The sequence below is a fragment of the Nuphar pumila genome, chromosome 3 (genome assembly GCF_984573655.1).
Source record: "Nuphar pumila chromosome 3, dmNupPumi1.hap1.1, whole genome shotgun sequence".
In the NCBI taxonomy this organism is placed as follows: Eukaryota; Viridiplantae; Streptophyta; class Magnoliopsida; order Nymphaeales; family Nymphaeaceae; genus Nuphar; species Nuphar pumila.
Window position 1 is genome coordinate 118166714 of NC_143251.1, and position 16264 is coordinate 118182977.

The 16264-nt window shown below is 41.4% G+C and overlaps 1 protein-coding gene across 1 annotated transcript in view; it reads left to right on the plus strand.

Moving 5' to 3' along the window:
- Positions 1–681: 681 nt before the first annotated feature.
- LOC149843443 (dynamin-related protein 5A) overlaps positions 682–16264 on the plus strand; it is a 47521-nt gene continuing 31938 nt past the window's right edge. Inside the window, exons 1-6 of the mRNA XM_089999798.1 lie at positions 682–1083; positions 3014–3077; positions 3216–3320; positions 3972–4073; positions 13791–13841; positions 13962–14023. Of these exons, the coding sequence (XP_089855924.1) occupies positions 955–1083; positions 3014–3077; positions 3216–3320; positions 3972–4073; positions 13791–13841; positions 13962–14023 (513 nt within the window). The 5' untranslated portion in view covers positions 682–954. The remainder of the gene's footprint in view (positions 1084–3013; positions 3078–3215; positions 3321–3971; positions 4074–13790; positions 13842–13961; positions 14024–16264) is intronic.

Sequence of the window (16264 nt, forward strand, 5' to 3'; positions counted from 1 at the left end):
ACCTAGATATGATTCATATTAGGCCTTGATTACAAATGATTCATAAAGGCTGACTTCATTGCAAAACTCGTACACTCGCAAATATCACTGTTAGATTTAAGATCGGGGTGTGTACATAGAGGACTCGAGGAAAAGAGAAGATGATTGTGAAGTTGATTGACGGCTTGCATCCACCTCATCAATTGATTTGCAAAAGCAGGGGCTAGGGACTGAAAAATTTAACTTCTTCTGAGTAACCGTTATCTCGCCTCACTGTTTCATTGGATTCTCAAATATGCTGAGAATCAAATGTGTAATGAGCCTCATGATCTTGGTGGTACAAATCTCAATAGCACACTAAGGCATTGGATTTCATGTGAGAGTCATTTGACCATACTAATCTATGCCAAGATTCAACATTCAGACCCATGTATGGATTCTCGGACTTTTATATGAATCCATACTCGATGTTAGTCGGATACGGATTCAAATTCAAGTTGGATTGCGCAACAATCCTAAAACGGAACCCGCCTGTTTAATTAATAGGGATTCACCAAATCCAATTGAGCGGGAGTCGTTGGTTCGATATCCAACGTTCAAACCAAACCCGAACCGTCGAAAACGAACCGAGTCGCGTTAGTGTGTCGGTAGCGAGGTGTACACTGTAGGGCTACTTTAGTCATTGACCGAGTGTTTGAATCGCGTCTCTCTCTTCTTTACGTGTGGAGAGAGAAAGGGAGAAAGGAGGAGAGAGAGAGAGGAGGATATCGGTCTCTCTCTTCCGCCGGTCCCTTCCGTATCCGATCTCTCTCCGTCGGATTTGCGTTGCTATAAATATTTTCCCATCTGAATCTAAACGCCATTTGCTCAACTAACCTGAATCCGCGAGAGCGAGTGAGCGAGCGAGCGAGAGAGATCTGATCTTTGATCTTCTCTCAGAGGGAGGGAGGGAGAGACACATAGAAAAGGTGCGAGATGGAGAGTTTGATCTCCCTAGTGAACAAGCTACAGAGGGCTTGCACGGCCCTAGGCGACCACGGTGAGGAAAGCGCCTTACCAACCCTCTGGGACTCGTTGCCCGCCATCGCCGTCGTCGGAGGCCAGGTCTGATCTCTTCCTTCTTTTCCTTGCCTCTTGGATCGCCCTTCGATTTTCTTCGTATTCGATGATTTCTCGTGGATCTTTTGCCGATAAATCGCGTGATCTTTTTTTGACGTTGTTTGATGCGCAATCTCTTTTCGATATTTCCATCGGTTTCGCATTTTTTTCTTGTTTCTCTTGGAGATCTTTGATGAGTTCTGGTTCCCGGAACTCTTCTGGTCGAGCTGACGAGAAAGAGATTTTTTTTTGTATTTTTTTATTCATTACGTGAATGACAAAGTCTTATGGTTTTGTATCTGCTATGTGATCTTTCAGCTGATTTTTGCAATCTTATCGCCTTTCTTTGCAAATTTCTATTTGAAAAAACAATTTATTTCTCAAAGTTGTGTTTTTAATTGCCGATTCTTCTCCATTCCGTCTAATTTGCTTGGATTCCAAGGCAACCATTGCCTACATTATTAAGATCTTGTGCACTTGTTTTTTATTTTTTTGCTTCGAGTTTTTATGTCATGTATTTTTGTTGATTCATTATCTTGCACTCGGTAGTTTTCTTGTCATGAAATTTCAATTCACCTTTGACTTTTCGTGATATCGTGTTCTCTCAATTGGTGTGTGACCAATTTTCATTGATTTGCACAATTCATTTCAGTTCCTTATAGATCTCTGCCAATTAATAACTAAAATTTCCCAGTTTATGATGCGTTTATTCTTGTTCCAAATAATGAAGCTTATATTTTTCTGTTTCTAATCATATTTCTACTTTTTTTCGTTTTTTTCTGTTTCATATGTGTTCAAATTCTGTTGAACTTTGTTAGTTATTGTGTGATATTTTGAATGAAATTTATTTTATATGTTTGCCACTTCTGATAACTTTTGTTTATAATTTTAGTAGATATTGTTCTCAAAATTTGCCGGTTTAGATACTTCTTCAAGCTGTTAGCCAATATCCGCTCAATTAATTGGGCCCATAAAATTGACCTGCTTTCAGAGCTTTTGTGCATATATGCATGGTGCATGTTTCTGTGCATCTGGGATGCTAATCCTGCCGGAGCTTATTCCCAGCTTCCCTACACGAGTCTTATCAGTTATTTTGTTAGATCTACAAGGTCATTGTTGAGATGCTACTGAACTGCAGTGATGCTTGACATATCATTTCCCTTGATCTTCACAGTTTCTTTGTACATATACTGAACTGCTTTTTTTTTTCGTTTTTTATTTCATAATAAAGAAATTGATGGTTGTCTCCATTGGCCCCTTTGAAAATCTGTACTTGAACTGAAGGGTGGATTTCTATTAGAGTAGAAACTGTTACTTTAGTTGGTCATGAAGTTTCATGCTTGCACATATTTTTATAGGCATACAAACAGGCCAAGCTAATGCTGCTGTCCAGTTCTCATCCAAGCTTTGTCTCTCCTCCTCAGGCATAGAGTAGCGAAACTTTTCCCTTGAGGGAACATCCCCTTATGTAGCTTTATCTAATGTTGGAACAGTTGAGCATCCTTGATATTTTTCTTGCTACTTAATAAGGAATTCCAAGATTTACAGAGGCTTATGAGACAAAGTGTCATAAGGTCATTATATTTGACAATTATAGGAAGCATTAAAGACAATGTGTTATTGAAGTTGGCTTGTTGGTAACTGTAATGGAGCCTAATGCCATTAAATCTGCCAGTAAAATTTCCATATTAGCTATTGTTGTTTGCTTGTTCATATGCATCTAAGTTGTGAAACTAATATTTTTCTATTTTGCATTACTTCTACTTGTTTTGCCTTTTCTATTTATAATCCTTAATTGATTTTAGCTGGAAATGCAATCTATTCTTTTGCTGCTTAAAGATGCTTTCTACTGTTTATAAAAATAATTATTTTCAATGCATTTTCATTGTTAGTGCTGTTTGAATCTCTGTATATTCAAATTCAAAATGTTTTACAGAGTTCTGGTAAGTCGTCAGTGTTGGAGAGCATTGTTGGAAAGGATTTCTTACCACGTGGATCAGGTGATTCATCAAATATTGATGCTTTAATACATGTGAATTTGTGCTATTTTTAAATAGCTGATCAAGAATTTCATGTATGGATACCCTAGATCAGTATTCTGATAACATATATTACTTATGCTTGCTTACATTTTGCAGGGATTGTCACTAGGCGACCCCTTGTGTTACAACTTCATAAGATTGAAGATGGAAGGGAATACGCAGAGTTTCTTCACCTTCCAAGGAAGAAGTTCACAGATTTTGGTACTTTCTATGTTCTTATAGTGGATGAATCTGTTAGCTTTTATGATATTCTTCTAGCTTTTGATTTTGACTGCGATTTTGGGATCTCTTTTTGATTCTTCAAAATGTCCACTCTGTCACAGTTGTTTGAGAGAAAAGGATAGAACAGACCTCTTTTGCATGATGTATGCAACTTGAGACATAGTTACTTCCATAACATGCTAAACCTATCTTTCTCATACATGCACATATATGTATGTATGTGTATATGTCTACATACATATAACATGTAAGTATAAATGATATTGCATGGATGCTTCCCTTAAAAATTCTTTTTAGTCCCTCAAAAAATATATTGCACGGAAGCATGTGAAAATTCCAGTTCATGTATGAGGACTCTCTATATAATGCATTGCTATCACTGCTGGGTTTATTTTCCTTTGTGAGAAGGGATGACATGGAGGGGTGTCATATTTTTATTTTATTGATGTCTATATGTTTGCAATTGTATCCTATTTTATCCTCATGAGGATACTATGCATAAGCATTGACTTGATTGGCTTTTTCAATGTTTGATTTTTTTGTTTAAGTTTATCAGCTTGGTTTAAATATTTCAGTTTCTTGTTTCTTTGTATGTTTTTCACTTCATTTGATTTTTTTTCATTATTCCAGCTGCTGTAAGGAAGGAGATTTCAGATGAAACTGATCGAGAAACAGGACGCTCTAAACAGATCTCCCCTGTCCCTATTCATCTTAGCATTTATTCTCCTAATGGTGAGAGAGAAAGTCTGTTTTCTTTCAATCTTCTTGGTGGATTTCCACTAATATTATTTGTGATATTGAAAACTTTGGCAAATATGGACTGTAATGTTAAAGGGGTCAGATCCTTACTGTACTGGTTGACATTTGCACCACATCTATACAAGTATTTTAGGGGATATTTTCTGAGGTCATGGGCAAAGAGTTGCACATTCCCATAGCTTAAACCTTCAAGTTAGGGAAGGGGCAGAATTTACACTACCCGTAGAACTGGTTATATTTGTTATGGGATATTCTCTCTTTTCCCAAAATATTCTAAAGCTCCAGGGGTTTTTAGCTATGCATACAGTTTGAAGTGCAAGGTAATTTTGTAAATTGGTGAAATAAATAGAAAACCAGTTTGAGAAAGAAGAAAGGACATCTAGTCTGTTTGTTTACATGTACACAAACTAAGATGCTTATTTTTGAAATTTGTATGTGTCATTATCACACTTTTGACACCTTAATGTGCACTAAGTTGACATGGTCTATGATTTGGGTTAGAAACAAGATGAGAAGCTCTGGTTTGGCTTAGTCTTGGCTCATTAGCAGCTCATTTGGGTTCATAGAACAGGCTTGGATATCCAAGCCACAAGCTACTTGTGATGGTTTCTATGCTCATGTAGTCTCTTACACCCTTTATGTTACATATGATAGTGTAGCACAGTTGGTTGACAGGTTGAGGTATGCAGCTTAGAAAGAGGTGGTTGGGTCTTTTTCTCTCTCTCTCTCTCTCTATATATATATATATATATATATATATATATATATATATATATATATATATATAAAGCGCTAGATCGAGATTGGCTTATCACGATCTCAGGCTGGAGCTTGTGGTTGGCTTTGCTTGCCACAAGCTTGAGCCTGAGCTTGAGATCGGTTCAGCCAAAATTGGCCAACTTGAACAGGCCAAGATGGGCTTGTTCGGCTCATTTAGGAGCCCTATGTATTTGTAAGAAAACATTCTAGTTAAGTACTTTCTCTGGAGTACATCAAATTGAATTTCTTGTCTAATTGTGATTAATTAGGTGTTTGTTTGGAGTTTCCTTTTCTTCAAAATTCTTCCTTTACATGATCTTGGTGATTCTGTGCTGGTTAGCGCACATGTGAAGTGAACGGGTGGCTGGACATATGCTTGCAGTCAGCTCATGTACTGTAGCTGCATGTCCATGGTTCATCTGTCAAGAAATCCAAGTGAGATCATGCCTAAGCTACTCACAGGCTTGCCGAAAGTTTAAAGAATGTCCTAGCAAAGGCTCTAAATGTTGTAAATAGGTAGAAACGGATCTTCTGCTTGTCCTCTTGAAGGACTTTTCGTCAGACATGACGGAGGTTAATCTTATTTATCTTGTTAGAATAGGGTTGACCCTGTGGACTAATGCTAGTGATCAACACAGACCATTCAATAAATGTCAAAAAAGAATTTTGGCCTTAACTTAGTTTGAATTTTTTTGTCATTTTAAGGACTTATTTAGTCAAATGGGTTAGCTGTGGTTTGGGTCCACATCTTTCTTTTGCCTAGACCACAGCTATGCTTCAGATAGGAGAACGCCAGTAATAAAAAAAAGAAATGCAATAAAAGCAGATAAACGGTGAAATATTTTTCAAAAGTCATTCTAAATGTAATTTGCCATATGTCTCAAAATAGACGTAAAAGTATGTGTGCTATGTACAAATTTCTTTAAAACAATTATTGTTGCATCTGTCCATTATCCAAGAGCACTTGTAGGAAAGGATTAAAGGAAGAACGTGCCACAAAGAGGAGAGGCAGAAGATGTAAAACCTGAAAAAAAATAATAACTTGGATTCGGGTCGGATCCGGACCCGACCGAACCCAATGGAGGCACCGCCGCCCTCACGCCTTTTAAAGACAGCGAGGCAAAGGGGGGAGGTTTCTCGAAACCTCCTTCTCCTTTGCTCTCCCGTTCTCGCTCTCTCGGTTCTCTCTGCACTCTCTCTCACCCCTGACTCTTTCTCTCTCTCGTCATCTCGTCGATGACCTCCTGACTACTACGCCATCGACGACGCTCGCACGTCGGTGACCCTCCCTTCGACAACCCCCAGGTACGCTCCCCTCGTCCTTCTCTTTTTCTTTCCGTCTCTCTTTCCCTCACTCTCCGTTTGCGCAGGGAGGGGCTGAGCCACCTCCCTACCTCCCTCAATCGCAAGGGAGGGGCAAAGACCCCTCCTTGCTGCCTTAAATCGTAGGGGAGGGGCAGAGCCCCCTCCCTGTTATGTGTTTTGCGAGGGGCCGAGCCCCCTCCTGATGCCCTCTGTAGGCAGGGGAGGGGTCGAGCCCCCTCCCTGTGTCTCCTTCCGGCAGGGGAGGGGCTGAGCCCTCCCTGTGCTCCCTACGGCCAAGGGAGGGGTCAAACCTCCTCCTTGCACCATCTTTAGCAGGGGAGGGGCCCAACCTCCTCCCTGCTCCCTTTTACAATAGGGGAGGGGTCGAGCCCCTCCTTGCTCCCTGTTACGGCAGGGGAGGGGTCAAGCCCCTCCCTGCTCCCTTTGACGGCAGGAGAGGGGGTCAAGCTCCTCCCTGCTCCCCTTTTTCTGGCAAGGGAGGGGTCAAGCCCCTCCCTGCACCCCCGTTGTTCAGGGGAGGGGTTGAGCCCCCTCTCTACTCCCTCTTCTCTAGCATCAGGCAGGGGCTTCACCCCCTGCCTGTTCGCGTGTTCGTCAGGCAGGGGTCAGGCCCCTGCCTCTTTGCGTATTCGGCAGGCAGGGGCAAAGCCTCTTGCCTCCCCCTTTGTGGCTAACGGGCAAGGGCCTAGCCCCTGCCTCTTTGCTTTTCGGCTGGCAGGGGCAGAGCCCCCTTCCTCTTCCCCGACATCAGGCAGGGGCTTCGCCCTCTGCCTGTTCGCATACTCGTCAGGTAGGGGACAAGTCCCTGCCTCCTTGCATGCTCGACAGACAGGGGCGAAGTCCCCTGCCTCCCCTTCGTTGTTGACGGGTTTGCCGACAACAGGTCAGCAGGGGCTCGCAGCCCCTGCCCCTGCTTGCGCTTATAGCAGGTGCGCAAGGGCATGATGCCCCTGTCTCTGCTTCCTTCACGTCAAGACAACGATAGTGCCCCTGACCTTCTATTTTTGGTATTAGCTTGCTAAGATCGCCGCTTTTGCAGCTCGTACGACAGATCCCGCTCGCGCTCCGCGGCTCGAGCCGTCAATCGCATACACCCGCAGACGCCAGCAAGCTCGCAACTCCCCAAGATAGGGGAAGATTGTACGGAGGACTTGGACAATTGAATTGAGTTCAATTAACTAAAAAGGACAATTAAATAAATATATATACATATACATATTTATACGAGTACACAATTAACTCAAAGACGCGGTTTTGCGATCCTTGTCCTTTACTTTCTGTCATGTCTTTCGTTTGTCGCCGCGCTTTACGCCTAGGCTTCGTTTACGCATTCCTGCTTTCAATCTTTCTTTTGTCGCCGCGCTTTGTGCCCAGGCTCTTGCTTTTGCAAATGTTTCGTTACTGCCTTGCCATTGCAGATGACACTCAGGTTTTCGCTCATTGCATGTGCTATAAAGGCATCCTCGTGGAGGATGCAAGCGGCATTTACCACTCTCTCTTTTGTGACAAGAGTTGAGTCGAGAGCTTAACGATACATCCTCGTCTAAGGAGAGAGATCTCTAGCAGGGATCTTGGCTTTTCGAGTGAGCGGTTCTGCAACGTAGACTTGAGAATTTAGGAAGCTGCGCAAAAGCATCAATGACTGCCCAAATCGAAGTATTTTGGAAAGATGTGATTGGCTGGTTCTGTTCGTCTATTCGACATATCTCGGGTAACCCCGAATTGGGGGCTTGAGCTGTAAAACCCACGTTAAAAAAAAATTTTTTATCGGACCCGGGTCGGGTCGGGACCCGACCCAGGCCCGCCCTCATTGGGGTTTTAAAACCCGACGCAGGGTGAGGGTTTTAAAACAAAACCCTCCCCTGTGCGCCGCTCCACCCCCTCGGCAGATAAGGGAAACCCTTGAGTGTTTCGCTAAATTTCGCCCCCCCCACGAGCTCTTTAAAAGCATCGCAGAAGGGCAGAGGGGGCATGCCTCCCTCTCGAGCCTCCTTCTCCTCGCACTGACGCCTCTGCGAACCGCCGGAGCCCCTTTCGCCGGCGTCCCAACCTCGCAACCCCCGATGCCATCGGCTCCTTGCGGGCGGCTGCGACCCCAACACCATGCTTTCCCTTGGTCTGTGCCCCTGCCGATTTCTTTTTCACTCGCCCTCCGACAGGTTGGCAGGGGCCGAACCCCTGTCACCTGGACCCTTCTTTCGATGGCTCGGCAGGGGCCGAGCCCTTGCTACCTTCGTTTTCTCTGACAGGCCGACATGACGATGGCCCTGGCGCCTCTTTTCGACAGACCGAAGGGGCCAAGCCCCTGCCACCTTTACCTTCTCGGCAGGGGCTTCACCCCTGCCCTTTGTGTCTTTCATCGGCAGATAGGGGCAAGGCCCCAGTCGCCTTTGGCTTGGTCGGCAGGGGTGATGCCATGCCCCTCTCTGTCTCCCTCTTCTGCCTCCCTCCCTGAATTGGGTACCCTACAACCTAGTGTCGGGCTCGGCCTGACAGCCGAGCCCACCACTCCTCGTAGCCTCCTTGAAGATCAAGGATATGCATGGCCTGAGGGTCGAGCCTGGCCTCCTACTTCCTGCCCCTTCTTTGGTCACTTTCATACTAACATTGGGTTTCCTGCAGATTCCGCGACAGATTCCACTCGTACCCTGCGACCCGAGCCCCCGCATCGCCTATACTCTCAAACGCTCGCAGCGACACAACCTCATAACATTCTGAGGTAGGGTAAAGTCGCACAAAAGGCAATAAATGAACCTATTTAAGTTGAAATAATTAAGATGCCCATGCTAGACATGCTTAGAGTTATATTGCTTATGCATTGCGTATTTTCTTGTTTGCATGCTCATGGGTGGAGGTACAGTTTCATTCTTCGATCATTATTTTGCATAGTTGCTTAGAGTTTGATGTGTGGTTTCGTACTTCGTGCAATACCTATGCCCTTGTTTGCTTGCATATATTTTTGCCTGCACGTTTCCTTTGAGTGAGGTACGACTTCGTGTCTCATGTATTACTTATGACCTTATGTGTTTGCCTATCTAAGTGGTCAAGGTATGGTTATGGTACATCATGTGTTACTTATGTGCTTTTCGCTCGATGTGCGGCATCACAAGTCGAGAGTTGCTTGTTGTCATGTTATAACCTGCATATGCTCACATTTATGGTAAATATGTACTTACATAAATGTAGTCTTGTGCCTATCCTGTTATCGCTTGTTTTCAAAACACTAGAAGTTATGCTTGTGCATTGCAGTTCTTTAAAAGCGAGTTTCTTTCTGCCAACCCAGTGCTCTTCAATTTGCACAGCTTTTGCAAAGTTAAGTTTTAAGTCTCGCAGGATTGCGAAGTCACATTTGGGCCCTCCTAAGTCCACACTTGGGAGAAATGTTTTATAACCCCGATTCGAGTTGCGACCCAATTCGAATAACCCCGATCAGGGGCATGAGCCTATGAATGAGTGGGGTTCTGTTGAAGGACCCATTCTTCATTTATCAATCTAGTGCCACATGTCGATACTAAGATAAATTTTGGATGCAAGATTGATAGTGTTGTGCCTTGCGTGAATGATTTAATGTGGCATTATGGTTTTTAAGGATGAATCGTGCCAAATGAGCACTCCTATATTCTTTGGATCGTTATGAAGTTGTGTGTTGGGTGTTCCTTTTGAGAAGTCCACGCACCTCCCTTGTTCAGTATAGCGTACTTTTAGACATGCACAACATGTTAAGTACTTTGTTGATCGGACGAGAGATCCGAGATGACCTTGCATCATGAAATATGCAAAATATTGTTGAAATGATTTCAAGACTTATCTTGCCAAACTGTGTTGTATTAATTCTGTTGTAGATAATATCTGTTGGGGTTTCTTTTGTGGAACCATTTCCCTTTCATCGTAGTCGTACTTTTGACAAGTATGACCGTACTTTTTGACAAGTACGTATTCTTACGTTGCGATGATTGGATGAGTAGGTTGTGGCAACCTCGACGAGTGCAAATAACAAAATGCTAAGATCATCTAAATAGGTGATGATTCTGCCTTCACCGGCAAGATACTCGAGTTCGGTCGAAAGACCAGAGTATGTAGAATGGGTCTTCAGTTAACTACCCTGATGTACTCATTCGAACCGCTGACTTCTGTCTGGAGAGAGGATGGGAAGGTAAAAAAACTTCGATGGACAAGCCATTAATGACAGTTACGAGCAAAAGACTCGAGTTCCCCAGTCATCAGAGTTAGGGGAAGGGGACTACCATACCACTCTCCATGTTCGGGATGCATCCATTGTTTATGCTGCTTTGGGGATTTCTCTCTTGGTCACCGACCGTCCCCTTGGGTGCGGACTCAGTCAGCTATCCGAGTTATCATAAAATACACAACATAATAAACTCTTGGATCAGTTTAGACTGTTTCTAGAGTCGTGCTTTGTGCGTACCCACTTGGCCAGTTAATATCGAAACATAATTTAAATCTGATCACACAATTTGTTGAGTTATGCCCATATAAAAGTTATAGTGTATAACAAGTTCAATACTTATGGAATTGTGTGTGTGGTTGATGTAACATTGTATTTTGCTAGGTAAATTGCTTATGCAGTTCTTTGCTTATAATAGTTAGCCTACTGGTGCTAGTGAAATGCTTGTAGTAATCTTCGTATTGTGCTTATGCTAGTTGTTCCATGAATATGTTGAAATTAAATTGCTATATAATTGCCTGTCTACTTGACATATTAAATTATTCTGCTTAACTATGTTCTATATTGTCTTGTATGTGCACCTACCAGTTTTTAGTGAAACTGACCCATTTTATGGGCAGGTAATGAATATGTATTACAGTCTGCGATGGCACGATGGCGTGATGAGATCAAGATAGAGCTCTTTCCCTGACGTTTCGCTCCTGAGGACATGTTGGTAAAATTGGTATGAAGTGTATTTCAAAAATTCTCTTTTAATTAAACCTTGAGTTACTAAAACTGTTTTAGTAAACTTCTTTTTGGGTTTAACAAACATAATGAGTTGTAAAATCTCATGAACAAATTCTCAATTATTGAAAATGCATTTTGAAACCATTTGATTTCAATAGTTGTGCGAAATTCAACAAAGAAAAGTTTACTCTGTAAGGCGCTCAAGGTCCATTGACTTGTGGTTTTAAAAATATCATTTTTCGCTGAAGTACTATTTAAACTCTGATAATCGTATGATTCTCAAAGCTTTCTAAACTATTCTAAAAGTTACAAGTTCTGGATTTTGGGGCGTTACATGAGCGAACTTCTTAACGGGGGTTTTGTTGAGAAACCCGTATCCCGTTTATCGATGCTAGTATCGAGTCATGCGAGACATGTAGATACCCCGATAGCGGATGAGATTCTAGAAAATCGCATGTCAAATGTTGGCACAAGCTGTTGTCTGTTTCAAAAGATAAAGAATGTCAAAAGTAAAGTTTGAGAAACATTACATCTTTGTGAAACACTTTTGTTGAGGCTCTTATTGAGGGACTATACTCCTTTCATCCTAGAGTACTTGTAGTCGTTTACTACACGCTAGTACTGCGATGATCGAATGAGACAGTCGTGCGACCTAGAACAATGCTAAATGCACAATGTTGTAAACACATAAAAATGGGATCGCCTTCACAGGTAAGATGCTCATTAGATCAAAAGATCAGAGTATATAAAATGAGTTGTCAGTTAATTTACCCCTGACACACTCATTCGCCCTTGTGTTTCTGTTAAGGGAGATGATGAATCAGTACAAAACTTCAATGGACAGGCTGTTAACAACCACCCCACAGGAAAAGATCCGGCCTCCCCTGTCATTGGAGTTAGGGGAAGTGACTACCAGCCATTATTATAGGTGGTAGATCCCATGGACTTCTGCAGAAAGTTGGATGCATCCGTTGCCAAGTACTTCTCTTTGGGGAATCCTCTCTCAGCTAAAGCCGTCCCTTTAGAAGCAGATTCAACTAGCTATTCAGGTTATTGAAAATACATAGAATAACAGACGCCCGAACTAGTGTCAGTTGTTTCTACGACTTGTCTGCGCGTACCCGCAGACCAGTAATATCGAAACATAAAGTCTGTTCACATTAGTTGATGGGTCATGAGACTTGCTTGTTGCGTGGTAGTTCACAACTTACGATCAAATGAATCGTCATGCTTCGTTTGACAGTTGCACTGCTTATTTGCTTTGAACTGCTTACCTATTTAACTGTTGATCTGCTTTAAACTGCTTAGCATGCTGAATTAAATGCTTTTAATTCAGTTTCCTGTAGTTTCACTTGTGCACCTACTAGTTTTTCGCGAAACTAACCCATTCTATGGGTAAGGTGATGATTAGGTACACCATGGGCGATGGCGCGATGACATGATGACTTCAAGATTTTTTTTTCCTGCTCTTAGCTCGCGTCCTGGATGTTTTTGGGTTTTGTTACGGATTTTCCTTTGGATATCCGAATTTTGTACTATTTGGGTACTCCTTTTAATGAAAGTAGCTTTTCCAAGTGTTTTGCAAGTAACATGGATTATGAGTTTTAGTTCTTTTAGCTAACGTGCCCAAAGTTGGTAGCTTGCCTTTCTAAATTCAACAAAAGAATTATCTTCCGTTGATTTCATAAACAAACTCTTAAAGGAAAGAGATTTTCTTCTAGTCTCTTTCCTGTTTTCTGAAAGGTTTGAAAGTTTGAAATTTTGGGGCGTTACAGAAGTAGAATAAGAATCAAAGGGAAGTGTGTGGGGCTTTTGGTGAATTTCTCTCTTTTAAGAATTAGGTTAGTGAATTACAAAGAATGACCATAATGCTCTCCTACATCCTCATTATGTACAATTAGAAAAGTCAAAAGACATACTTAGGCTAGTCAATCCTATAAGGATGTCAATGTCTCTTCTTAATAAACATCTTTTGCATATGCTTTATTATGCAACAACTAATATCTTCAATTTTGAATTGATCTCTGGTAAAATTGAAGTTGTGCTTGTGTTAGTTTGTTACCAACTGGTCAAGACATAATAAGCATGCAACTTCCTAAGTTAATGATCTGTTATGAACCTATTATTTTGTTATATGTCATAAAGGAGCTATTACTGTAACTTTTTAAAGATCTCTATTATTTGTTATATTTGAAAGCACTGACTTATTCATGGACTTTTAAATGTTATTGTCGTCACTGTACTGAAGAAGATTCACTGTACTGCTAATCTTAATGATTTTCTAGGTTATGATACCTTAGGGGGCGTTTGATTTGCGGACTGCCATGGACAAAGACACCATGTCCATATCCAAGGCTGTCCGGCGACACTTTTTTTTGTTTTTTTTCCAAAGGTGTCCACGGGTGTCTTGTCTTCCCCAGTTCCAGGGGGGAGGGCAGAACTCCCCCAGACTTCAAAAAGCATCCCAAAGGGACGTGCGGGACTTTGTGTCCCGCACATCTGTGTGGGCGCTTAGGCCCCATGCTATACACGGACGGCGGACACCGCTGTTTGCACAATCAAACATGCCCTTATGTGGCTTTGATGGAATGCAGGCTATTTTTGTCGTGTTTGGTCTATATTTTGTGTTAAGCTTCCTTCAGTTTTCATGCTTTTATCTTCTATTTTTCATTCTGTTATTGGATTGGCAGTTGTTAACTTGACATTGATCGATCTTCCTGGGCTTACAAAGGTTGCTGTTGGTAAGTTTTTTCTTTCCTCCTTAGATGGTTCATATGGTATTCAAACTTTTGTTTCTACTTTCTATTATATGCTTCTTTCTCCTTGCCTACAAAACTGACCATTAACTCCTGTTTTTTAAGAGGGCCAACCTGATAGCATTGTGGCAGACATTGAAAATATGGTTCGCTCGTATATCGAGAAGGTGATTCCTTATCATAGTGCCTCTCTCTCTCTCTATCTATATATCTGTGTGTATCATGGTCACTAATTCGTTCTTGGCAATTTCTCGAAAGTTTTTTCAAAAGTTATTTTTCTTGGTAAAATATTAGAATTTGAAAATTGAAAGATATAAATAATAATAAAAAGATAAAATATAACAGGTTTTATCAGAGTTGCCAGTTGGGGAAGCGAAAGCGGGAAGCAAGGTACTTCTAAAATTTTAGGAAGCGGAAAGTGCGGGACAACTTAGAAGCGAACTAGGAATTGTCTTGGAAGAGACATAGGAAGTGAACCAAAAGAGACGTAGGAAGTGAAGGGGGAAGCGAGGGGAAAGCGAAAAAGAGAAAAAAGAAAGAAAAAAAAATGAAAACACAAAAAAATGAAAAAAGAAGGGGAAATGAGCTTCCCCTAAATGGGAACCGCGCTTTCCAATTTTTTTGGCGCTTCCCAGCATGCTTCAGAAGTGTTACATTTCGTGCTTCCGAAACACGGTTCTCCATGTCCGATGGTGCTTCTAGTAACTCTGGGTTTTATAGTATTATTCTTTTAAAATTATAAAGAAACAATTAGAAAAGTTTAAAAAATGTAAAAGAAACAAAATAAAATACTTAAAATATATACAAAATGATGTTTTTAAAATCTTAGTAAAATATTGTCTGGCCTTGAAATATCCAGTGATATCAGTGATTATGATCCATATGCATTCGACATAGGTGCCCCTAACATGTTGTTAGGGACCCTTTCCTGCTTTGGTTCTAACTAACCCGATCCACCCCAGCCAGGACCTGCTTAGATGGAGTCTCGCCTAGCTGAAACTGGGTAGAAGGAGTTTTTCTTTATCTCAGGACTCCTAGAGAAACCCGTCCAGCCTAGAGTCCTACCCAGGCTGTGACTCTGGTGGGACACCCCCCAAGAGTCCTATCTAGGGTGAGAGCCGTGTGTATTTTTACCATTTTTCCTTCTTGTAAATCTATAAACAGATGTACCTAGCTTAAGTATTTTTTAGTGAAGTTTATTTAGAGATTTCTTTAGGCTTTGTTATTGGTTCCTATTCTCTTACCCAACATATTTCTCCATTCTCTCTTTCATGCCCGTCATCAACTCGGAGGGAACGCCTTTTCTCCCTCCCTTGTCGTCGACCCCCCATCCACCTCATGCTTCCCTGTGTAGCCGACCAAGAAAGACCAGTGTTTTAAAACTCGCCGAGTCAACTTGTTGACTCGGCTGACTCGGCTCGACTCGCCCCTCCAACGAGTCAACCCGGCAAGGCAAACTCGGTTTGCCAAAACTCGGCCTTGACTCGGCCTGACTCGGCTTGACTCGGCCTGACTCGGCCTGACTCGGGCGAGTTTTGGGATGTTTGAAATTTGTTTTTTGAGTTTCAAATTACAGTTTCGAAATATATAAGTACATATATTTTAACAAGGGTTACCCCCAGATTTTGTATAAAAAAGAAAATAAAAAGCATTTAAAGATAAAAAAGCATTTAAATCCATAGAATAAAATCACCATGTTGTTCGAACTACTGTTCGCTCTCTGTTATCAACTTATTCTAGCAAAATATTTTAAAGAAATGATTCTCACTATATATGGCAGGTCAACTGTGCCTATGGGAAGTCACATTTAGGTTTCATCATCCATTTGTTATGTGAACAAGCATTGTACATATTCAAATATTAGTAGTCTTTTTATAGTTGTGCCATTAATATATTTCCTGCATAGTTTTATACATGAGAGAAAATTGCTTATTTATGTTGATATTGGGCATTCTGTAAACTTTCAATATGCACATATATCCCTGTTTTACATTTATGGATTTGTTAGAGAGGGAATTAAAACTTTTAAAACAAGCTAGCATATATGATTGGCCATTTTAGGAACCTTAGGTAGTAGCAGATTGAACTCATGGTGACCAAATCCTCTAATTCAAGTCATGAATTAGTCAAAGTGCTTGTATAGATATCAAATTCAATTATTCAAGCAAACCTCTATAGCTCTTTGCAGTTGTTTTTATATTCTTACAAACATTTGGAGACTATGTTTACTCAAAAACATGGTTTCAGACAAATTATATATTGTTTTTCTTTTAAAATCAAAAGTTAACAAAACCCGGTCCGAGTCACCGAGTTGACCCGCCGAGTCACGAGTCAATAAAGAACGAGTCGAGTTCCGAGTCACGGGTTTTAAAACCTTGAGAAAGACAACTCTCTCTCTCCCCAACACT